The sequence below is a fragment of the Pelmatolapia mariae genome, linkage group LG6 (genome assembly GCF_036321145.2).
Source record: "Pelmatolapia mariae isolate MD_Pm_ZW linkage group LG6, Pm_UMD_F_2, whole genome shotgun sequence".
Lineage (NCBI taxonomy): Eukaryota > Metazoa > Chordata > Actinopteri > Cichliformes > Cichlidae > Pelmatolapia > Pelmatolapia mariae.
The window spans coordinates 8,674,662-8,700,970 of NC_086232.1; the positions used below are offsets into that span (position 1 = coordinate 8,674,662).

Here is a 26,309-nt window from a genome sequence, read left to right on the forward strand (position 1 = left end):
ATGGAGGTTTGGGGTCGTGGTGTGTGGACAGATGAAGAATTTTGAGCAGGTTAATAGTTTATTGTCTACATGGACAAATTTCTTTACTACAGTGGGTACATGCATCCATCACGTAGCTGTGAAGGTTCCTTTTCAAAAGCATAATGCGAGTTTGTGTATGTAAAACAGTAACTGTGACCAGATTGCATGTATCGCCAACTTTTTGTGGAGTCAGCCACCATGACCTATAGTGACAGGGTGTAACAAATGTCGGGGAAATAAGTTTTTTGTTTTTTGTGTGTGAAAAAGAAAAATATCAGCTGATTTATCAGAGTATCACACTTTTAACCTTCTTATAAATTAAAAGAAAATATAAAAGATGTTATGTTATTTTTGCCACATCCAGCAAAAAAATGACACTGATAATGCAGCGGTCTAAAAAACTCACAAAATTTGTTTTAAATACAATACATTTGGTATTACAGAGTTAAAAATCCTGTTTTTGTCAGCCTTTAAATTAACCAGAACTGGTTAGTGGTCTTTGGATGTAAAACATATGCCATAAAATGACTAATGTGATATTTATCTCATTAGGGCCCAGTTGTCAGGTTGAGTGAAGGAATTTAAAACAACTTAAAACTTTTCATTAAATTATAATGTCAATAAAACTGGGAGATACTTTTCCATAATTTAGCAACAATAATCTAAATGTCTCATCAAATTGTCTACAGTGTTTTGTGCACATAAACTTAGACATAGTCGTAGGTCATCAGGGTATATTACCGGCTGTACAAGTGTATTTAGAAATGTGTGTTTGGGGGATAGTTACCTTTAAGAAGTTCAACGATTCTTTAGGGGTTAACAATCCGCTCATTCTTATTTTGAAAGACCTTTGCTGCAGGTGAGATAGTCCAGACCACTTCCTGTCTGATGTTTTCCTACCAGCACACTTACCGTGGCTGGGCTGTTGATTTCATGGCCCTTAGCATCGTTAACCTTACACTTACAATTTCTTTCTAACTTTTCACTGAATTTATTTATGACATTGTTATTATATGATTTTTGTTCTAATGTAGCAACGAGATGGCTATTGTAAACTTCATTGATTACTTCTATTGTGATTGTTTTCTGCAAACTTATTTCATAAAGTTTTTTATGTAATTTGTTTGTTTGGTAATTGAAGAGACACACTGACGGTAATACAACTGCTCAATCTATGGCTCTTTTTTTAAAATGACTTAAATTATTAATGAACTATCCAAATTGTTGCCTTTTTTCTGCAAATTGTCTGCAGTACCTGCCAGTCCTCTTTGTGTCTGTTGCCTAACAGTTTGCTGAGAGCTTGTACTGTACAAAAATCCAGCCTTCACTGCCTAAGAGTGCTACAGTAGTAGCTACTATTGCTGCAGCTTTTGTTATACCCACACTGCAATTGCATTGTGAGTATAGTAAAAGCTCCTACTGTAGTAGCAGTATTAGGGAATAATGCATACTATATTACAGCAGCAGGACAACATGATATATTCAGATTGTGTAGGTTTAGAAATGCTAAAGAAACCTTTTTTGCAATAACTGTGTGCGTGTGGGTGTGTGGGTGTGCACGCGCGGTCAGTGTATTTGGCAGGGTAGAGCTTGTTTGTGGCCATCAGAAAGCCATTTTAATTAACAAGAGAGGAGCACACACACTCATTTTTGCAGTGCTCACCAATAATACCCTTGCCAGAAATTTCAGCTCCTTAATTGCTTCCGATTCACCTCTTTTTTTTCTCAAAAGATGAATAGAGTGATGTGTCAGACAGAAAGAGGTAAAGTAAGACAAAAACAAGGAATGGTAACATTTGGAGGAGACTAAGGAAAGAAGGACATGGAAAGAGAAACATTGAGGATAAAATGAAAAACACACAGAAACAGAAAGAAAGAAAGATCTGAAGGAATGGGAGGAAATGAAAGAGAAAGACACACACACACAGGCAGAGTGTTACCTCCTGCTTTCAGCAGGTTGTTAGGCCAGCAGAGTGTGTGTCTGCTGAATAATAGATGGTGTGGCAGGCTAGCATGTAGTCGTCAAGCACATACACATGCACTCTCTGCACTGAATTAGATTATTGAAATGAAATACATTTTAAGGTTATCCTAAAAGTGAAGGAATAACTTAAATATGAAGTAACCATGTTAAAACACTTACACACTGTGAAGTGCTGTAAATCCTGCACTTAGATTAACAAAAAGCTCTTTTCTACAGATATGGAACCAGTTCTGCCTTCAGCACCTTTAATAACCAGAGTAGTCATTTGAGTGGTTAGGACGTCATGGCAGGCAGAATCTGTGGGGTACATCTGGACATCGTCTGGTTTTAACATCACGCTCCAACTCTGCAACTCTTTTTTGCTTTTTTGTTTCAACACCTGTGAGCAGAACTGTTTCTGCATTAGATACTGGCCTCTCCTTTGTGATATAGTGGCAAAAGTGGTCTCTCACATGGCGCACCAAGCACAGCAAAGAAACACAAAGTGAAAGCGCAGTGTTCCTGTGACAGGGGAGCGAAATGTTGCAAAGCAGTAGGATACCATCCATACATTTTGGTTTTCTAGGCCTAAGATAAGGTAAAGTTAAATGAAAAGTGGTTAAACCTATTTAACAAGTGTCTAGGTTTGTGACAGCTGAAAGGATGATTGGTACTGATATGGTTTATACTGCCACACACACAAAAAAAATCTTTGGTGGAAGAATCTGAATCCGTCTCTACATTCTCCATCTGTCTTTCCAGTAGCGCTGCCGTTCTCCGCTGTAATTTGGCCAGTGGACTATTATTAAATTGACTACTCATATGATGTTTTCCATGTAGAAGAGAGAGATTTATGGACTATTGCTGGTGATATTATTTTCATTTTTGCATCATATAATTAGAACTATGACCAAGAAGAATGCAGCTCCTCTACTGCTAAATAGTGCTCCCGGAGGCTAATAATATAATAGGTGTGAACCCCTTAAAGAGCCATAGTGGGTGTTTTGTCTTTGACCAATATAGCTTTGTTTAAATTACAGCCAGCATACCAGTTCATCAGGTGTACTGCCTACCACTACTACCACAGCTACCCAGTGGTTAAATAACTGAACATCTGGCCAAAGCACTTTTTCACCAGTAATAAGATTCGACTTTGGAAATGAAGCTAGAGTTGTAGTCTCCCTCTTACCGCTGCACCTTTCACAAGTATAGGTGTGTGTGTTGTGTCAGCCAGCCAGCATGTGCCATGGAGTTCAGCGCCGTCTTGTTAGTGTGTACTCCGTAGACCGACCTGTCTCATCCTCTCACGTCAGCCGTTCGCCTCTTATCCTTCACACACACACACACACACTCGCACACTGATGCACAGAGGCTGTCCTGCAGGCCATAGTGTCGGTGTCAGTGTTGCATCTGGTAAACACGACAATGGGCGCATACTAGCGCACGCACGGAGAGACAGACACACACATGCAAGCTAACAGGATAATGACTGGACAATTAGGCACAGGCTTGATCTGTCTAGATGTATCCAGTCATCTTAGCCCCTCCAGCAGCCATTACTCAGGCATGGACACACACACACACACACACAAAGCGCAACACATTCAAACACACTTGACTGGATGGAGCACTGTAAAAAGCTGGCTGCTCCACCAGGCAACCTTTGTGAGTCAGGCTGTGTGTGTGTGTGTGTGTGTGTGTGTGTGTGTGTGTGTGTGTGTGTGTGTGTGTGTTGTGGTGGGAGTTGGAATTTAACTCCCATGTACTGCTGTAATAAAGTGACTGTTTTCGGTTTGAATTTCATAATGTCAGTCACTGTTTCTTTGGCGTTTTCTTCTGCAGAAACAAAACTGTGCAACGTGGTGTGCTGACAAAGCAAATCAATCTTCCCTCGGGCTTTATTGGTTTTCTCTTTCGGCAAACTGATGGGTCTGAGTTTGAAAATGGAATATCGAGAATCGTACACGGAAGTACTGCAGTATTCGCGAGGCATACGCAATATTATTTGGCTTTTTTTTGTTGTTGTCTCGCGTTTATTGCTGTTCTGTAAAATTAAAGGTTGTTGAAGGTAAAGTTCAAGGTGGTCACACTAGGGTTGTCTTGTTTAAATAAAGTTTAAGTACAATAAATAATATAATCACAGTGTAATGCGCTGCAGTGGCACGTATAAAGGCATGGTAAAATCAACATTAACTGAAGTTCATGTCCAGTTAAGTGTATTTACAAAGACGGTAAACAAGCAGATGAGTCACACGGTGCTTTACAGAAATGGTAACAGACACAGAAAAATGGACACAAACAAAGGGAAAAAGCTACACTGAAGAAAAGCCCTGCTTTCTATACGATATGTAGCAAAATTCCTATGTATTTGTATTTGTACTTTATTTATCATAATGTTTTAAACTGTCTTGAGCGCCATCTCCCCTTTTATTGTCATTGCTGTTCTTGTTATTAGTCTTTATTCATTTGAATTATTGCTCCCATCTTTATATTTATTTCTAAATGTTCTTAAATACTACATCTTCTGTTGTAGTATTTAAGGACATTGCAAGACCAAAGAATTCTACTTGTTTTACTTGTTCCAATAAAGCACTGAGATTTGCAGATTTACATTTCCTTGGCTGTGTGACATTACAAAGAATAGTAAATATGTAAACAGACATTCAGAGCAACAGAAAGAAAAATGTCACCTGGCAGGCTGGACTTCTTTTCAAATCCATTGTAAAAATGTTTGCAAGTGTCAGTGGCTGTATCTTTGTGGTGTGAATGGTTGCAGTGTTGTGTACTGTATATGAGGTGCATGCTTCTTCCTGGTGCTATTGGCTTTAACCCCAGCTGTACTCCATTTGAATGGATGATTCTCACCACCATCATTGCAAACTGCATCGTCCTGGCTCTGGAACAGCACCTTCCCGATGGAGACAAGACGCCTCTGTCCGAACGACTGGTAACGCACATTTTACACACACACACACACACACACACACACACACACACACACACACACACACACACATTTAAATGTGGTTCATGTACATGTGCAACATATGCATACATATTCAGTGTGCGCACAGATGGAAATACATACACATGGAGACCGTTGAGGTACACTGGACACACTGATACCAAATATGCGAGAGCTCACTCACACAGGCTAAAAAAAGAAAAGAAAAACAGTACATTCTCATCATTTTTATCACATCATTATTTCTGATGTGATCAGGCCTGTGAATTGAACTTTGGAGCAAACTGGTACATTTCTAACCATGTTGGCTGATATTGTTCTCAGCGCTTCATAGGTTTACACCGATCAAGTATAACATTATGACTTCCTGCCTAATATTGTTTTGGTCCCTTTTGCTGCCAAAGCAGCCCTGACCCGTCAAGGCATGGACTCCACATGACCCTTGAAGGTGTGCTGTGGTACCTGCACCAAGATCTTAGCAACAGATATTTTAAGTCCTTTAAGATGCAAGAAGGGGCCTCCATGGATCAGACTTCTTTGTCCAGCACATCCCACGAATTTAGATCTAGCGAATTTGGAGGCCAAGTCAATACCTCAAATTCGTTGTTACACTCCTCAAACCATTCCTGAAGCATTTTTGGCAAGGTGCATTGTCCTGTTGAACGAGGGCACAGCTATCAGGGAATATCTTTCCCATGAAAGGGTGTACATGGTCTGCAACAATGCTTAGGTAGGTGGTATGTGTCAAAGTAACGTCCATATGGATGACAGGGCCCAGCATGCACAGCAGCCTCTGCTGGCTTGACATCTTACCAGGTAAGCAACACACACCCGGCCATCCATGTGATTTAAAAGACAAAATGATTAATCAGACCAGGCCACCTTCTTCCATTGCTCTGTGGCCCAGTTCTAATCTTTGGTGGTGCTTTCGTCAGTGGATAGGTGTCTGCATATGCAGCCCCATACACAACAAACTGTGATGCTCTGTGTATTCTGACACCGTTCTGTCAGGACCGGCATTCACTTTTTGGGGCAATTTGAACTACAGTAGCTAATCTGTTGTATCTGACAACACTGGCATTCACGTCCCACATGCATCAATGAGTCTTGGCCACCCATGAGCCTGTTGCTGGTTCACCACTGTTCCTTCCTTGGACTTACTGACCACTGCAGACCAGGAGCAGCCTGCAAGAGCTACAGTTTTGGAGACGCTCTAACCCAGTCTAGCCATCACAGTTTGGCCCTTTTCAAACTGGCTCAAATCCTTATGCTTGCCCATTTTCCTGTTTCTAAGCTCTCCTCAGCTTTGAGGACCACATATTCACTTACTCCCTGATATATCCCACCACTAACAGATGGCATGATGAAGAGATAATCTCTGTTATTCACTTTACCTAACAGCAGGGATAATGTTATGCCCGATTTGTGTAAAGAATTTTTAGGCTGCCATTAAAAACAAAAACCCTAAAGAAAAAATCTCTCTGACCCTTTTTCTCTCTTACATTTCACTTTTCTATCTGCTCTTCCCTTCTCTTTGTGTTTCTACTCACATAACTACCCATAACTTCACTTTTTATATTATATTATATATTATATATATATATATATATATATACACATATATATATATATATATATATGTGTATATATATATATATATATATATATATATATATATACACATATATATATATATATATATATATATATATATATATATATATATATATATTTTTTTTTTTTTTTTTTTTTTTTTTTTTTTTTTTTTTTTTTTCCCCTTTCCATCCGTTTCCTCTCCCCTGCAGGAGGAGACAGAGCCCTACTTCATAGCCATCTTCTGTTTCGAGTCTGGAATAAAGATCCTGGCTCTCGGTTTTGCGTTACATAAGGGCTCCTACCTGAGGAACGGCTGGAACGTCATGGACTTTGTAGTTGTCCTCACCGGGTGAGTCCACAGCTCTCATTTTAGTTTTGGATTTATTTTAGCGATGTTCTTCTAAGTGGGGTTAAGATTAGGTTTTATTTTCTTGTCTGTGTTTGTGCCTGTTTGTGTTTGTATAAGTGGTTCCTAATGTGTACATGCTTTTGGACACTGAAATGTGTAGGCTGGGTTTCCATGGCTACCCATTTCACTCGAGTTCCAAGTTTGGTGGGGTAATCGCATGGTGAGGCTTTGTTAAAATTTGTTCCTCTGGAGTGAATAATTTGGGATATTTGTGTGGGGATTCATACATCTGTAATTAGCCTAAAGTGGACATTTGTCCTGCTGTAATTCTCCTTTCAGTTTAATTTCTGCTTGGGCATTTATCACAAACATTTCAGCTTTAAAAAAACAGCAGTGGGTCCACATAACGACACTAGTGTCAGCCAATTTCTCTTCATTTTCTAACCTGATGGCCGAGTTTTTACAGTTAGGACAGAAAATGTTGAAATATTGTCTCTGCCAAGCGTTATAACTGAATTGCCAGGTTGTTACATTCAGCTTCCATCTTGAGTCTGACACTCCTCTGCTCTAACTGATTTCATTCGGGCAGGAATTCGATTTTCCCAAATCAATCACTAGAGACCAATATATGCTCTTAAATCTCTTAAGGTTCACCACGTTTTTCCATTTATGTATTGTAGCCATTCCTCAGGAGTGCCAGAATAAACAGTCGTGCATCATTAGATAATTGCTTTAGTCATACCCATGGCGCTGACTGACTAGTCATTGATCCTTCTGCAGCGGTCAATGAACAGATTGTTCCTCAGCTGAGAAACTGGAGTTTCATGTCACAGTGCGAGATGAATCAGTCCGCCCAGTCAGACGGAATATGTCAAAGGTCTGGACCTAGACAGGTTTCTGCAAAAGGAAGCTGTGAGCAGCTCATTTAACTCCATTGGAGTACACAGAAAATGCATTTTTTTTTATGGATAGTCAAACTCAAGGAGAACTAGAACCAATGACATGCCAGCTTACTACCTGACTTGGACTTAATTGTAAGCTGTTCATATGACTGCGTATTTTAGTGTCCTGCAATGGTATGCATGTTTAATAGGGGACCCAAATGGAGGCAAACAAAAGATATCAAAGAGGGTCCGTCACACTTACCTCTAGCTCCATATTGTTATTCTTGGACTCTATGAATGGAGTCATTCTGTATGGTTTATAGTTTATGGTTCAAAAGAATACTATTTGATTTTATAATGGGTCTTCGAGCAGCCCTTCAGTTCATCTTCTCTCCACAACAAGATGTTTTAGCTTTTTTCCAAATTCCCTTAAAGAAACTTTCTTCTGATTTGATGCCCCTCCCCCCAAAAAAGATTCAGACATGTGAGTGGGTGGACCTTGTTTGCTCATAGCCAGAGCTCAGTGCCTGAGATGACCATATTTGGGATATTCTATGACATCATAAATATCCAAGAGTAAAGAAGCCTGAATACTGGCTCTTAACCACGGATGACAAAAACACAAGGCGAGGCACAAGGAGACAAACTTTGAACAAGGTAGAGCAGGAGCTGGTAAAGAGACTATCAGACTAAGTAATGAGGGGTATAAGTACAGAAGGAGTTAACAAAGTGAAATCATAAATTGTTGAGCAGACAAAGGTGGGAAATTAAACAACAGAAGTTTACCACAATGAAACAGGATGTGTCTAAAGCCACAGTTACAGCTAATGTGGTGGTTAGTAGTCCCTCAATCTGTGACATCAACACAGTCCCATTAACCATTTATACTGGCACTTGAGGTGTGCTGGACTCACTGCAGTCTTCTAAATAAAACAACAAAACAAAAACCACTGTATCGGTGCTAGTATGGGAATAGATGTTGAAATAGGAAACACCAATCACAGTATTTTTTTTACATAACATCTCATCTTTACTGACTGTAACATGTCAGAATCTCTGCTCCTGCAGCAATATATCATTGAAATGCCAGTGAACATAGCCCTGTCTCCAACCCAGCTGCATTGTCTTTACATATATGCCGGCAGGTGGCATGAGTAGTCATGTGGTTGCTGTGTGATCTAAATATGGCTGCCTAAACCATAGTGGGTGGGTGGGGGGTACAGATGATAACAAGATGTAGAGAGGAGAAATAGGCAAATAACAGATACGCATATACATACACACACTTATTTCAGTGATAGTGTAACAATATTACAGACAACACATCATCAATAAAATTATTGATGAATCCTTACTCAGTCGGTTTGTGTGTTTGCATCAAGCAGCTTGACTTTGTGTCTTTTCTAATCTCAAACACACTCGCATAGACTCAGCAGAGGTCTGGTTTGACAAGGTGTGTGTGTGTGTGTGTGTTTGTGATCAGGGCCACTCCTCCTCAGTTACTCTTCCTTTAATGAGGACACATATACACATACACGTACACAGGCTGGATCAGAGAGTCCCTGCAGGGAGCGGCAACCAGGGCAAAGTGAAATGTCACTTCTGCAAGAGATGGGGGAGCTGGTTTGTTGTTATGGCAATAGCCAACAGAGGGGTAGCATAGTTTTCTGCATCCTTCTTTCTCTTTTCTTCTACTATTCCATCTCTATTTAGTTAGCTGAAAGCGCTAGCTGCTGAAGCTAAAACAAAAAGTAGAGAAAATCCCAGCTGGATTTAACTAGAGCTTTAAACTGGTGGCCTTTTACTGCTTGAGGTAGTGTTGTTAGCCCTTCCGCTTTACCCCCATCATCATGTCACTCAGCTTTACAAGATGTTAACTGATGCCATGGGAGCTAAACAGGCAAGCATAAATCGCAGCCAGTCCTCAAGTAAGGTGTGTTCACATGTAGTGATGTTTTTATCACCTCTGCTACCACATAGCGTCTCCAGAGAACTGATGACAAGCCACGCACAATGCAACACTTTTTCAGAAAGTAGCATACTGTAGTTTCTTTTGTTTATCTTTGGCAGATCACAACCAAACTGTCCTGCTGTAGAGCACCGTATTAGAGGTCTCTGGGTTTGTAAGAGAATGGAAATACAGGTCCCATCTAATGTTCTTGCCTCTGCTGAATTATTTTTACCCCTGTTGAAAATAATTCAGCAGGGGTATTTTCCACCCCTGGTGGAAAAATCACTTGGGGAGAAATTTCTCCCCAAGTGATTTTTCCAGAGTGTGAGCAACAATAACATCACAAATGGACTTTCACTGACTTTCCATTGACAGTTAAGCTCAAATGGCAAATGGGAGCTACCTTGAGCCATACCTAACTTTTCATTATGCCACTGAGCACCAATAGATTTTCCCACCATGGAAATTGCAGCTAGATGATTGAAAGAAAACAACAAATGTTCATATTTTACAGCACCATCAAAATCCTAGAAATATAATTACTGAGTCTTAGTGTTAACCAGATACCTGATAGTCATCATCAGTCAGTTATTTCCCCATGAAGGTGATAAGTAAAAGATGGACATCATGCAGGGCTGCTACTTATGACATTCTGCTAAGCCTTGATATGAAGATCATTTCAGTAGTACTGTACTGTATTGATGGCTTATTGGCTTTGCCACTGATGGCGAAGCTTTACAGAAGAGCAACCACCCTGGTAACTTTCATTTAAAGCATGAGTCACAAGTTAGAACTTTTTGTCTGGGATGATCTAAAAAACAGTAAAAGGCAGGAGTCATTTTAAGATACAGTCTAATTATTTACTTTGTGTAGTTGTTGTTGTTGTTGTTTTTCAAATTCCAAAAGCTTGCTGTTTGTCACAGTATATGGACTAGGGGTTGCTTCCTTCCGTGTTCAGTCTTTCATGAAAGATTTGCACAGATGAACCCTCCACAGAGGTCTGTCACTAAAATAGATAATTTTGTTAGTGTGCCAAGGATCCATCCATCCATCCATTTGATACTGCTTATCCAGGCCCAGTTCACAGGGGCAGCAGGCTAAGCAGAGAAGCCCAGACCTCCCTCTCCCCAGCCACCTCTTCCAGCTGATTCAGGGAAGCAGTGAAGCATTCCTAGGTGGAGAGACATAATCTCTCCAGCATGTCCTGAGTCTGCCCCAGGGTATCCTCCTAATAGGCCATACCCAGAACACCTAACCCAGGAGGCACCTTGGCAGCATCCTAATCAGATGTTCGAACCACCTCAACTGTCTCCTTTTGATGTGCAGGGAGTAGCAGCTCTACTCTGAGTTCCTTCCTAATAACTGAACGTCTCACCCTATCGCTAAGGCTGAGTCCAGCCAACCTTCAGAGAAAACAAATTTCTCTTGCCTTTATCCACAATAGTATTCTTTTGGTCATTACCCAAACCATGTGACCATAGGTAGGGGTAGGGACATAGATCGACCGGTAAATCACCAGCTTTTCTTATATGATCAGCTCTCGCTTCACCATGACAGACTGGTACAGTGTCAGCATCATTCCAGATGCTGCACTAATCCAACTGTCAATCACCCAATCACCTTGCCCCTCATTTGTGAACAAGACTCCGAGATACATGGAGTCCTCCACTTTGGTCAGCAACAGCAACTCATCCCTGACCCGGAGTGGGGGACTCCACATTTTCCAGCTGAGGATCATGGCCTTGGACAGATTCTCATTCCTGCTGCTTCACGCTTGGCTGCAAAGCACTCCAGTGTAAGCTGAAAGCCACCATCTGATGAAGCCAACAGAACTATGTTATCTGCAAAAATCAGAGACAAAATCCTTAGGCCACTAAAGTGGAAGCCTTCTGCCATCTGGCTGCACCTATAAATGAACACAATTTAGTCTTACTATGGCCAGCAATATAGATCGGAAACACCACCCCAGTCTGCCAGTCCAAAGGCACCATGTCATTGTTATGTTGCTGAGGTGTGTCAACCAAGACAGCTCTACAACATCCATAACTTTAAAGAATTCAGGGCAAACCTCATCCACCCCTACCACCAAAGGGTTGTTGAAATACCTCAGTGACCTCAACCCAAGTGATGGATGGGTCGTGCCAGTCGTCCCCAGAGTCTGCTTCCTCTACTAAAGCAGAATCAGTGCAGTTGTGGAGAATTGTGGAGATCCTTGCTCCTTCCACCAGAGTCACCTGACAGTTTGCTAGATTCTCTTGTTCTGTGGTCTCAATGCCCTCCCACACATGTTTTTACTTCAGCTACTGCCATACCCGCACTCTGCTCGACCTGTCAGTACCTGTAAGTCCCACAAAATAGCCAAGCTGATAGGACTCCTTCAGCTTGATGGCTCCCTTCACCTCCAATGTCTACCATTTGGTTCAGAAATTACCACTGCAACAGGCATCAACCACCTTGCAGCCAAAGCCGTCATGATAAATATTTAGGTTAAGTTTCAAGCCTGGTCAAACTGTTTTTTAGGGGTTTTTTTCATTTTGTTTTCACAAATCACAACCTGATCGCAGGTGACATCAGTAGCTTCAGTAATTTGTGAAAACACCTTTTAATATGCTAAGAGGCTAAATATTTTAACAAATGTAAAGTTGTAGCACTAAGTGGGTGGGGAACAACACAATGTAAAAGCAAGGGATTTTTTGGTTTGTTTTGGATTATTTTGAATTGTTGTCACGTTAGTGAAATGAGCAATTCGAGATGCAGACATAGAGCAATCTTGTGCCTGCCTATCTTTTAATGTGATTGCATACATTCAGAATTGTGTTGTGTTGAAAGTGATACATAAATGAGCTGTCTCCCACTGAGAAAGACTGCTGTTCCATTTATGAAAAGGTTACCAGGGTGCCCATTCAGACATGAAGCTGACACATTCAGATGTCTCAGATTAATCAAAAGAAGGGTTTTACTTTAAAATTAAAATCATTAGCTGAGTATGCTCATATTGGCTATTTACATCCAAGTGCCATCTCACATCATAACGGAGCCAACAGTTAGTGCTTCATAGCTGCCATGTTTACATTCAACTTTAAATACAGCTTTAAACTGCAGTCACTGAAATTCAACACGTCCTGCAGCATTCTGCATGGATGGATGGATAGATGCAGTAAATGGATAGATGTAGATATGGGTAGAGCGAGAGAAGCAGAGTGAGCCCTCTGAGAGCAATGAAGCCCCTTGCCAGAGTAGCAGTAGAGTACTACTGCAGCTAGAGAGCAGAGGGAGGGAAAAAGGAGGAGGAGGTGGAAGTAGAAGACACGTGACATTGTTTCTCTATTCCCTTGGGCTCTGGATAACAGGACAGAAAAAGAATACAAGATGGGCTTGGCTGTTAAAGAAGGCGTGAGAAGGATGGAGAGCAGAGAAGAGTTTAGAGCAAGAGGAGGGAGACCACAGGAAGCAAGGAAAAGTGATGGCTGGGGGGACAGCGGCGGTGAAAGAGATGTATGGAGAATGAGAGAGAGGTTTGGAAGAGGAATGGGAGGAGGAGGGAAGTCAAAGATGGAGATGGAACAAGGGGGGAGGGGGGAGAGAGAGAGAGGGAAATGAGAAATGCCAAGAGGAGCGCGCTGAGAGAGGGAATGAATGTGTGTGTGTAAGCGCTGCAGTAACCTGCTTTTCCCTGCTCCCTACGATCAATCACTCGCCACAGCCTATATAACACACTCTGCTTGTAGCTTATGGTGCATACACACACATAGACACTGTATGTAGACACACACAATTACGCACAATTACTATGCTTGGCCTATATTGCCAAGTGTAATCATACTTCAAGCCACTACGTATATTTTACTCTGAAATCAACCTTCTGTAGTCTTCCTATGTGTGAACGCTATATCTGTGCCATTTGAGGGTTAAGATGTGGTCTTCCCTTTTGTACAGTGTAGCAGTGCTGCCTCAGTAGCTCTGACCACTGTCTTATTTGCAATTTATTGCAAAACACATACATTTGTCATTGAATCACAAGTAATACACCGCAGCAAAGTCTTAAATTTCTATTTTCTCTAGCTACTGGTCACCACCTGGTTTCTAGGCCTGTGTGACTGAGGCCTGATACTACCATTGCTGATATCTGGACAAACAAAGATGCCAGTGAGATATCAAAGAAATCACATGTCTGTGATCAAAAATAACATCAGATCTACAAGAGGATCTACAAGGTTTTACAATGTTTAACACAGCACCATGCACCTCTTTGTGACTGATTTCCCCAACCGCTAAAAGCCACCTACAACCACTGACCAACCAGTTGGGGAATACTAATTTTTCCCTAGCAACTGATAGTTGCCAGGTAGTCATTAAGCAGCCTCCTGGCTGATCTGACTGGTCTTAGATGAACTAAGATTAAATGTCCTATTCTGTGAATATTGATATTTAAGAATATAGATGCATATCGAATATTATCCATCCATCCATTTTCTTCCGCTTATCCGGGGCCGGGTCGCAGGGGCAGGAGCCCAAGCAGAGAAGCCCAGACCTCCCTCTCCCCAGCCACCTCCTCCAGCTTATCCGGGGGAACACCAAGGCGTTCCCAGGCCAGCCGAGAGATATAATCTCTCCAGCGTGTCCTGGGTGTGCCCCGGGGCCTCCTCCCAGTGGGACATGCCCGGAAAACCTCGCCCAGGAGGCATCCTTGTCAGATGCCCGAACCACCTCAAATAGCTCCTTTCGATGTGGAGGAGCAACGGCTCTACTCTGAGCCCCTCCCGAATGGCCGAACTTCTCACCCTATCTCTAAGGGAGAGGCCAGCCACCCTTCGGAGGAAACCCATTCCGCCGCTTGTATTCGCGATCTCATTCTTTCGGTCACCACCCACAGCTCGTGACCATAGGTGAGGGTAAGGGTGTAGATCGACCGGTAAATTGAGAGCTTCTCTTTTACTCTCAGCTCTCTCTTCACCACAACAGACGTCAAGACCCCGAGATACTTAAATTCCTCCACTTGGGGCACGGTCTCGTCCCTGACCCGGAGTGGGCACTCCACCCTTTTCCGGCTGAGGACCATGGCCTCAGATTTGGAAGTGTTGAATATTGAATATTATATTTGACAAAAGTAATCATTAAAAGAAAAATCAAAGTGTCTGTATGCTGTATTGGACAGTTGTTTTCAGTCATTCAGGTGAGGTTACTTTTCCTTACATAAGAAACCTCACCTCAGTACATGTAAGTCTCTCACAGATAGCAGTTCCCCTTTATGCATGAATTACAGTGGTCCCTCGCTATAACGCGGTTCACTTTTCGATGATTTTTTTTTGTGCAATTTTACATGCTTTTTTTTTTTTTTACAGCGCATTGTGTTCTGCATCCTGATTGGCTGTAGACCACTGTCAATCAATCTCATGCCGTGTCTCCTGTACAGTACAGAATGCATCCAACTGGTCAAATTTACATAAATCTTCGATCGCTAGCAGTGTGACTCTGAAGTGCTGCACTGTATGTTTGTAAGTTTTCTTCCCAATAAACACAACAATGTCGACAAAACGTTTTGCACCATCAAAGGCACCTGTGGGTGAAGTGTGAAAATGTTCATGCATGTCTGAGAAAAGTATATAAAGTGTGTAGTGAGGGATTTTACAGCCTTAAAACATCTATAATAATTGTAAAAAATAAAGTTGGCTACTTCGTGGATTTCACCTATCGCGGGTTATTTTTGGAACGTAACTCCCACGATAAATGAGGGAACACTGTACATGAAGAATATTCATATTCTTGTCTAAAATAAAGCATGTATATCACTATAAATACACAAAATGTAAATACAGTAAACCATATAAACTACTAAATGTCTAAAAGTGTCTCTCATGGTGCCCAGAAGATGAACCCTGTCCATTTTACATCATTTTCTTCACTTTTTCTTGCCAGGCCAATATTGAAATTTTGCTGGAAAGATAACTAGTAAGTTGTTCTTACGTTATGGCGGTTACCTTCACTGTGCAGTGGCCAGTATTTTTGGCTTTAATAAATCCAGCTCATCCAACAATGCAATATTAACTCATGTAACACACAGTGCAGCATCTGGGGTACACAAAAAAGGCTTCAGACTTTTAGTTTAGTTTCGATTTTTAGTGTTACTACTGTCACTCTCTTTCTTTCTCACTTTTTATCTCCTCTATTGGTTTCTGGGAGAGTGTGTGCTTGTGCTGTGTGAGTCGTGACTGAGAAGGCTTCTGCCACTGTGTCGTGAAGTGTGTGTGTCTGCCTGTGTGCATGCACGTGTGCTGACTTCATTCTTGGCGAACACACTGGTGAGACAGATACTTGATGAGGACAAGAATTAATGAGAGGAAGAAAAAGAGGAGCAGGAGCACACACACACACACACACACAGTGACTAGTGTATTTAGTATTCAAGGATGACAGTCCATTGATTTTTAGTACTGTGACGTCACAAAGTAATTTAATCATTTATAGTAGAGTCTGGGCCAGTCAGTCAATGAGAGGACACCATATATGCCCCTGTGATTCTCCTAATGGATGGTCACAGAGACAATGTTAAATATAAACCTCGCTCATTCTTCAGCCAGGTATATTTTTTGGCATGTGAAGTCTCATTGGCTTTCATTATAAAGCAAAGTTATTGTTAAGGATTTATCTTTTATTAAAATGCATACCTCATAGCTTATACCTCTTTCTACAAGGACAGGGCACCAACTCTAGAACTAGCTGGCATTCCCACTGATAAAACAACTGGCACTGGTACTTCACAAAAGGGACAAAACTTGACACCACTTCTGTAGCCATGGAAGCGGCTAGCATAAGAAAACAACATTTTCTTTCGTTTCTTTTTCCTACAGAACCTCTTTCTCTAATTTGTTGCAGTTTTGGCTGGATTTAGAAAAACACTAAGAACTAGAACTAGAATCTGATGTTGCAGCAGCACAGGTACTAATACCTGGTTTACAGTGTACTAGTGACAGTTGTAGATATCAGCGTGGTAGTGAATCGGTTGTTCGCAGTTGCTGTACAGATCTTTTACATTCTGTTGCTGTCTAGTGCCACCTGAGGCATTGTTAAGCAGTTGTGGAATAACTGGTAATGTCTTGTTCATGTTTGTGGTCTTGCTGGTTCTTTAACTTTACCACAAAGAAGACACAAACCGTAATATGCAAAGAACTTATTTGCACCAAAATGAAGCGATTGGGTGATGACAAAGACAAAACTGTCCCCTGTTTGTGATTCTCAGCTGCTCAACTGTGCTTCTTTGATCTTTGTTTGAATGATGTGAACTTCTTTCTCTTCTTTGTGAAGTCAGCTATGGCCATTCCCTTTCCTGGTTAAGCAGTACCCAGTCAACTAGGCATTTGTTAAATTCCCATAATCCTTTTCTCTGTCAGAGAAATAGACAAATAGACGCCAGTGCAGAAATTCACAATCATGCTAATGATGCTATACTGTTATCATGACATACAGTACAGTACATCTACAGTGTAAACATATGATTAAAACCATAAAAAGATAGACTGCACAAAATAGACATGAATATTTTGAAAAAACACATCACATCTCAATGGTGTAAAAATCGTGCATTACCTGACCCATATCTATATTGTTATGGGTCAGGTAATGCAATGAAAGGATGCCACATCATATGATTGACCTACAAAAGGCTGAATTCAAAGACAGAAGTGATGAAATGAGCAGCAAACTAGTCCATTTTGCCAAAATTTTATTGCAGGAACTGAAAATGGTACTCAGTACTTTGTATGACCTCCACGTGTTTGATGTCTGACAACATCGGGGCATTCTCCTAATGAGATGACGGATGGTGTCCTGGGGGATCTCCTTCCAGATATGGACCAGAGAATCACTGAGCTCCTGGAGAGTATGAGATGCAATCTGGCGGTGTCAGATGGACTGAAACGCATTGCCTATTGGATTTAGGTCAGGCAAGTGTGCGGGCTAGTCAATGGTATCAATTCATTTATCATCCAGCAATTGCCTGCATTGTTACCAGGGTGAACCCAGGACCCAGAGCACCAGTGTAGAGTTTGACAGTGGGTCCAAGGACTTCATCCTGATGCCTAATGTCAGGGTGCTGTTGCCTAGCCTGTAGGTGTCTGTGTGTCCCCAGACCATCACTGACCTACCACCAAACCATACATGCTGAACGATGTTACAGGCAGCATGACATTCTCCACGGCTTCTCCAGACTCTTTCACGTCTGTCACATGTGCTCAGGGTGAACCTGTTCTTATCTGTGAAAAGCACGGGGTGCCAGTGGTGGAGCTGCCAATCAAGCTCCGCTGTGCCAGGCAGTGAGCACAGAGGCCCACTAGAGGATGTAAGTCGCTCAAGCCACCCTCATGAAGTCTGTTTCTGATTGTTTTGTTGGAGACATTAACAACAGTGGCCTACTGGTGGTCATTTTGTAGCTCTGGCAGTGCTCATCCTGTTCCTCCTTGGTTCTGGTCTCCGTCCTGCTGATGTGTTAAGGACCTTTTATTGCCCTTTCCAGCTCTCCTCTATGGAATCTCCTCCATGCTCTTGAGACTGTGCTGGGAGACAACAGACCTTCTGGCAATGGCACTGTGGTGTGATTGAGACATGGCGGGTCCACAGAGTGTTGTTTTGAGCCATTTTATTTACCGCGGCTGCAGCTCACAAGCTACCAGCCGCATATGCAAAACACCACAATACCCAACAACCCCTGCTTCCCTGTGTTTTTAACACGGCGGGCGTGATTGCGGATGCCGTCCGCACGGCACCGCCGACCACGCCTCAACACAGGGACCCATTGATGTGCCATTTTGAAGGAGCTGAACTACCTGTGCAACCTATGTAGGATCCAAGTATCACCTCATGTTACCAGCAGTGACACTGACCCTAACCAAATGCAAAATTAGTGAAAGGAAGTCAGAAAAGATGAGAAGGGAGAAAATCTCAGTGTCCTCCACCTGTGAAACCATTTCTGTTTTGGGGGCTGTCTCATTGTTACCCCATTGTTACCCCTAGTGCAGCTGTTGTTAACTTTATGAACATCAAAACAGCTGAAACTGATTAACAATCCCCTCTGCTACTTAATTGACCAGATCAATACCCCCACAAGTTTAACTGACTTGATGCTATGCTGGATGTTCCTTTATTTATTTATTTTTCTTTTTTGAGCAGTGTATGTTGGATCTACAAATCACTGAAAAGGCTACGTGCTGCTCTTGAATACAGACTGTAAGCTTTGTGATATATGTCCCTGCTGTTAAAGCTCCCAATTTAGCATACCATACTTAAGATTAAAACCGTCTTTCTCTTTCTCATAAAAATGTGCAAGAACACACTGTACATTTGAGAAATAGAATCTGAGAGGTTTGGAGCATTTCTCCCCATCTTAGTAGGAAAGGATGCTCTATTGAGTCACTGGTGTATTTGGCAGTGACACCAAATTACCTCAGAACCCAAGACGGAGAGTAACAGAAAACTCTGACTCACTGCAGGGAAAACTGAGCTCACTTTTGTGTCAGAAACAGGACAGATGAGATGAAACCGGTTTTCATAAAAATGGTTCTCGGCCGTATCGACTCAGGCCCTACGAATTATGAATAGCTACTTCTGTGTGCATGTAATGCTGGCTAACTTTGATGTGAAGCATGCCACATTACAGTAACATTACAGCAGCAAATCAAAATGTAATCAGATATTAAGAAGCGGTACACAGGGGTGTCACAGTGGGTACAGAACAACTGCATTAACAACTGAGAGAGGAATTTAAGTCCAAGAAGGAGAGAAAAACGAGGTCAGAGATGGAGCACGTACTTTTTGAAAGTTGTCTTGTTGCCACCACTTCCATTATCATTATTGGTCTGCAGTCATTTACAGGCTCATCTCTCCCCTATACGTTCTCCCATACCCTCAAGCACTGTCCGCTGCAGGTTATCTGCCGCAACCCACAGAACAAGAAGGACAAAAAATAGATGTAAGGTTGTACAGTGATTGTAGTGGCCACATGTCTGATGATACTCACTCAGCTGTTCTTGTTCAAAAGTAATGGCATTCAGTTACATTATGAGCTTGACTGTATTCACTGGAAAAACAGCAGCATTGGCTTCTGGTTTAAAGCAATAAATAAACCAATATTGAAGTAGGTGGAAGAAAATAGGGTGGACAGGTGGTTCTTAAGGGACGCGCTATTGGGGTGCAGAAACAATCTTATTTTAAGTGCCACTCTGGAGAGCAGTTTTGGGTCTGCCTTCTTGGTAAATGCACAATAGAGCTGTATTAAAATCTGTTTTTGTGGTTTGAGGAAAACACTACTGATCAGCCTGCCATTTACCATACAACTGCACAATGAAGTAGTCTTTCAAACAAAGCTGCTGCTTCAGTGTGCAGTGCTTTGTGTTCACCCACACACCCTCGTGAACAAAAATAGAGTTACAGACAGAAACACACACCCACAGACACACAATGTGAGGGCAACAGAGTGTTAAAGGTAAGCCAGTAATTGTCGTTTATCATACCCACAGAGTTAACAAGCATCTCTGTCCTGAATTCTTTAGCCTAAAGTGTCCTTTTCCAACATATGCAATCACTGTCTCTGACCGCTAATCACATTGAGATTTTCTCCATCACAGGATCAAGTATTTTCACCTTTTAGGTGACCTCTTTTGGCAATCGTTCTCACACCTTAGCAGCAATTTGTGTACAGTAATTCTTAACAGCGCGTTTTTTATCATTTCCTTACTCTGATGTGATTTAATCATACCAAAATTGAAAGGTTCTTCTTTATTTTCATGACTATTTACATTGTAGATTCTCAGTGAAGGCATCAAAACTATGACTGAACTCATATGGAATCATGTAGTAAACAAAGTGTGAAATAACTCAAAACATCTTTTATATTTTAGATTCTTCTTTGCTTTGATTACTGCTTTGCACACTCTTGGCATTCTCTCGATGAGCTTCATGAGGTCGTCACCTGAAATGGTTTTCCAACAGTCTTGAAGGAGTTCGCAGAGACGCTGAGCACTTGTTGGCCCTTTTGCCTTCACTCTGCGGTTCATTTCTTCCAAAATCGTCTGGATTGGCTTTAGGTCAGGTGACTGTAGAGGCCAGGCCATCTGGTGCAGCACTCCATCACTTTCCTTCTTGGTCAAGTAGCCCTTACACAGCCTGGAGGTGTGTTTGGGGTCATTGCCCTGTTGGAAAATAAATCATGGTCCAACTAAACATGAACCAGATGGGATGGCATGTGGCTGCAGGATGCTGTGGTAGCCATGCTGGTTCAGTGTTCCTTGAGTTTTGAATAAATCCCCAACATGTCACCAGCAAAGCACACTCACACCATCACACCTCCTTCTCCATGCTTCTTGGTGGGAACCATGCATGTATAGACCGTCCATTCACCTTTTCTGCATCACACAAAGACACAGGTGGAACCAAAGATCTCAAATTTGGGCCCATCAGACCAAAGCACACATTTCCACTGGTCTAATGTCCACTCCTTGTGTTTCTTGGGTCAAGCAAATCTCTTCTGCTTGTTGCTTTTCCTTAGATTTCTTAGCAGTTTTTTGACCATAAAGGACTGATTCACACAGTCTCCTCTGAACAGCTGATGTGGCTGCTACTGGAACTGTGTGGCATTTATTTGGGCTCTAATCTGAGTGGCTGTTAACTTGCGATTTCTGAGGCTGGTGATTCAGATGAATTTATCCTGAGCAGCAGAGGTGACTCTTGGTCTTCCTTTCCTGGGGCGGTCCTCGTGCTAGCCAGTTTTGTTGTAGCACTTGATTTTTTGCAACTGCACTTGTGGACACAATCAAAGTTTTAGCAATTTTCTGGACTGACTGACCTTCAGTTCTTAAAGTAATGATGGACTGTTGTTTCCCTTTGCTTAGCTGGTTCTTACCATGATATGAATTCTAACAGTTGTTAAACACGGCTGTCAGCTGTGTACCAACTTGCAGTTGCCTCTGATCTCCACTGCTGCTTCAAAATGATAACCCTTCAACTTGAACTTTATTTTGGACTAGACTGGCCAATTGTAGGGCAATAACCAGAGATGGATTAGGGTGAGTGGTGAATAACGATTGTGTTGTGCTGGAAATCAGACTAATGGCTTTTTGAACAGCTAATGTTATCCTCACTAAAAGCTGTCAGCTGCACAGCTAGCTTAAACATTGTATTCTCAAAGAAACAGAAAGTTTTTTGTATTTGACAGAATTTGATGTAAGTTTCAAAAACTGAACGCTCTTCCTCAGATGTCCTACAGTAGAACTTCATGTTAGTTGTCTAACCTTCTGGGATGACTCCACGTGCACAACCTAGTGAATGTTCAAAATTCAAGGGACATGCTCCCCGTAGGACTTCTGGGTGCTATCTGGGCAACTGTCATTGGATCTAGTTCGGGATCCTAGCCAGCGACGCAGTTTTGCACCTCTGTACTTTGTTTATGCATTGGCAGTGTCATATTGTCATATTGTCATTTTGAGTGGATAATTTTCTGGTTTTGTCTGACAGACTTGCTGCAAAACTGTGATACTTTCTTTGTTTCTTTGCAACTTGGTTACAACCCATCCTTTCACACTGTATATAGTCATGCAAATGCAATGATATTGATGAACCTTGATGGATGGAGTGAATTACAGTCAGTCAATTCACAGTGGGCAGCATAATTATACATGTTGGGAATTTTGGCTGCAAAAACTCCAGAAATCAAACATGCTGTAAACACAAACGTTCAAGAACATTACATGCACACAAGTGTCCAACAACACACTGAAAGGAAAGACACACGCTAACAAGGACAGAGAAGTCCAAACGTCATGTCCTTGTAAAGTCCAGCAGTCATGCTGGCAAGAGACGGAGGAACAGGTGGGCAAATCAGCCGGTCCGGCAGAGATCGAGGGAACAAGGGAGAGAGGTGAATGGAAAAACCGAAGATTAGAGCCATGGGAAAGATTGTGTGAGGAGGAGAGAGGCAACAGACATGTCTCAATATAATTAAAGGACAGAGGAATGAAATGAGGGTTGCAGAAGAACTGACAACCAGTGACTCTACTTGACAATTAGATTACACAGAAAATTAGAAAATCTGGAAATACAACATATCAGAAAGTTAAACTTCTAGTGACACAACTACTCCTGGAAATGGAAGCACCTTTTGTACCTACTAAAGAAAATATTCTGCAAATGTTCCCAGTATTCATTAAAAGAATACTGCCCACTGATATAAGAAAATTGCCTTATCTCCTAATTACTTGAAAACCAGCCATTAAGTTGGCCAGACGGGTCAGAAAAGCACAGCATACATTTTAATAAAACACACAGGTGACCAGGGGAAAGAATGATTCATTCCTCTTTATGACCTCCTTAATTTGTCCTTTTCCTTCCTATATACATGAAGTTAAAGTAGAAAAAAGGAAGAGAGAGGAGAAAAAAAACTGAAGAGAACAGAGGAAAGGTGGTGGGAAGGAGTGAGTTTGGGTGGGGATAGAAGGAGGGACAGAGAGTCCATCAGCTGAGTGTTAGTAGTCTGCTGAGATCAGCAATAACGCTAGAGTGAGAAAATTAACCGAGGGAAAGCGAGAGGAAGGGGGTGATGAGGGTGGAGAATGTGGTGAGAATGAGTGCTTCTGTCCTGCTGCTGCCAATGAAAGCTTCAACTTTGAGGAGACGGAGAGAGGAGTGGACAAAAAACAGAGAAGAATGAAATGAGTAAAAAACAAACCAGTTGTTTGATTGAAAAAAGAAATACTGTACTGCATCATGACTGTTCCACAAACAAATTTTAAATGAACAACACGTTACAAAACATGTTCAATCAACTCATTGTTTATTCTTCATTATCTGTTGGAATTCATTGGAAGCACTGGCTAACCCTTAGGTTGTAATGCAGCATTATTATTGTATATTGTGATATTGCTTCTGCTTACAAAAAGCTTGTGTCCATTCAGCCAATCTGGATTGTATTTTCCTAAAAATGAGGCCACATTTCTAGCTTCTAAACATAAAGTAATTGCAGAAAACTAATTAATTAGGAACAACCAGAGCACAAGTTATTGTTTGTCCCTAAAAGTAGACTGAGGAAATGTATTATTTGTAATAATGCATTTGGCCCACATACAGTACTGTGCAAAAACTTTAGGATAGTTAAGATGTTTGGCTTCATGCTATCATAATCCCGTTAGGTAGGAATCATGATGATCATGACAGCACCACCAATCACTTCAGCCGAAAACATTGAATCATTCTGGGTTTACATGAAGTCATTGAAACAACTAAGATGGCTTTAATTCACAGAAGAACTGAGGAAAACTCTCTGACATGTTGCCTTTTTAAAGAATCTTTCTTTACTACTAAATACATTAGAAAAGCTTTTAAAAGAAAAACAAAGGATTAGCGCTGTGCTGTATCTAAGTTTAGATTAGTATCAATGAAAGCAGCATTTATTGGATTTATAAGACACATGATGCAATTTGAATATCTGTTACATTAGGTTCAAACACATCCCTTAAATATGTATATGTGTATATTGTCCACTACATGTGTGCATATGTGTGGAGGGTTTAATGGTTGAGGGCTCAGTGGGAGACACTAAGGGGACAGGAGTTCACACTGTGATGACACATGGCACTCCTACACTATTTCCACACAAGGCACACATGGGCTATGTGCAATTCAGTTACATAGACATACACATGCACAGCTAATGCACGTGTGACTGGCTGGAACCTGTCCAAGGCTCTTTCATGTTGTCTGTGTGTGTTTAAACACGCAGCACACGTGCTTTTGCACACAGACCATGTTGTGTATACGCTGATAACATTTAACATTGTATGCTTCTACATACAGATAACTGTATGAGCAGTATACAGCAGCATGTGATGTGCAAACATTCATTTAACATTCAGTAAAACTGTGCAGTGTGGTCAACACATTTCAGAAGGCACAACCTTTATTTTGAAGGCAGTCTCCATTTCCAGTTTGTGTTGCACTTTTCAGCTTCACTATTGACATTTCTCAATACTCAAGTCTGCACTTGCATTCTTGGTAGTTCGTATTTCACATGGCAGTCTGGACTCAAGCTGCTTATTGGATAAAAAAAAAAATCAGGTCTGATGTTAGAATGCTTTTATTTTTATTTTAGTTGACACCCAAAACAGTAGACAGCTGGTGTTTGGGAAAAAAAACGAATAAATGTTAAAAACACAAGTTAATCATTTCTGGAGCAGTCTTCAGGATGTCCACGTATCAACATGCTGCTCCAGATGTTTCTGCTCTTTCCTTTTGGATTAAAATATCTTTAATGTTAGATTTGATTCAGAATAAGCCATTAAAATAAGAACAGCACATTTGTACATCAGGGAATTAAGTGAGACATTCAATTCCAAATATACTGACAGCTCTCCAGTGAGACATTAAAGTTAAATAAAACAATGCAGTTATGAAACTTAACTTTAACCTCAGCCTAACTGATTTGCTCAGGAACAAATAAAACACTAAAATAAGCCAAACAAACCGTTAGAAATTATCTTTATAAATCATATTTCGTGTTTAATCTCTACTGAGTGGCAAAAACACACGAGGTTTTTGAAAACGATGAGCCTTAACCTCCCCATCATCTCTGGAAACCTCGGAGCACTTTCACAAATAGGCAATAAATCGAGCAGATATTTGAAGTTTACACATCTACATTCTTCCCTGAAAATATTTAAAATATATATTTTTGTGTCACAGAAACAGTAATATTTAAAACTTTACTTACAGTTTTAGCTGCTCTCTTCCATTATTTCTTCTTTTGAGTTTCGGATGAAATGCATTCTGGGATACTTGGCTTCACCAAGTCCACGCAAGTCACCACCAATGAACACTTAATAGAATGAGTGACTGGGGCAACTGGCTAATGGACTAATCAATTGCAAGGATGTTTTTTAATGTTTTTTGTTTTTTTAACCTGCGACCGTTGGTTACAAACTGGTTGCCAACTCGTCTCTGCCTCTATGACTTTTGATCCTAAACTTCCACTGGTCCAAAATGGCAGACAAGTTAGGATCATTTTTTAATTATTCAGTTAAAATAAGCTTGGTTGTTATTGTAATAACTTATCATATTCATCTTTTTTAATTACTGTATGATTTCATTCTGTAGAACTCAGCTAATCAGGTACTGCTTTGTACTGATGCAAAGTTTGGCATGGCAGGCTGTGGCAGGTCACTTTTGGAACCAGCCTCAAGTAGCCATTAAAGGAACTGAAGTTTTTGGCATGTCCGTGTTACAGTAGCTTAATTTTAATGTGAATCACATTATTTTATGTGTGCAACTTACAGTTATATCTCAGCCCAATCGAGAAGTAAACACAGGGACACACATACTAGACTGTTGATATGGCAACTACCACTTTAGGTTATCACGCCCCATTTGCTAGCTAACTACTTGCCTAGCTAAATTCTTAAGAGGGTGGATCCAATTAAAACAGTAGAAACCACACAGAGAACCTCTGTATAAGTACAACTAAGGTCTTATTTTTTAAAGTTTGGTAATTAGATGTCTTTTGTAAAAACCTCACAGAAAGTCCTGTGCCCAAACTGCAGCTTGGG

General features: G+C 41.1%; 1 protein-coding gene across 1 annotated transcript in view; it reads left to right on the plus strand.

Moving 5' to 3' along the window:
- The first annotated feature begins 4,830 nt into the window (after positions 1-4,830).
- The window catches only part of cacna1ab (calcium channel, voltage-dependent, P/Q type, alpha 1A subunit, b), a 103,211-nt gene continuing 81,732 nt past the window's right edge, over positions 4,831-26,309 (plus strand). The window contains exons 1-2 of the mRNA XM_063475783.1: positions 4,831-4,931; positions 6,755-6,894. Of these exons, the coding sequence (XP_063331853.1) occupies positions 4,839-4,931; positions 6,755-6,894 (233 nt within the window). The 5' untranslated portion in view covers positions 4,831-4,838. The remainder of the gene's footprint in view (positions 4,932-6,754; positions 6,895-26,309) is intronic.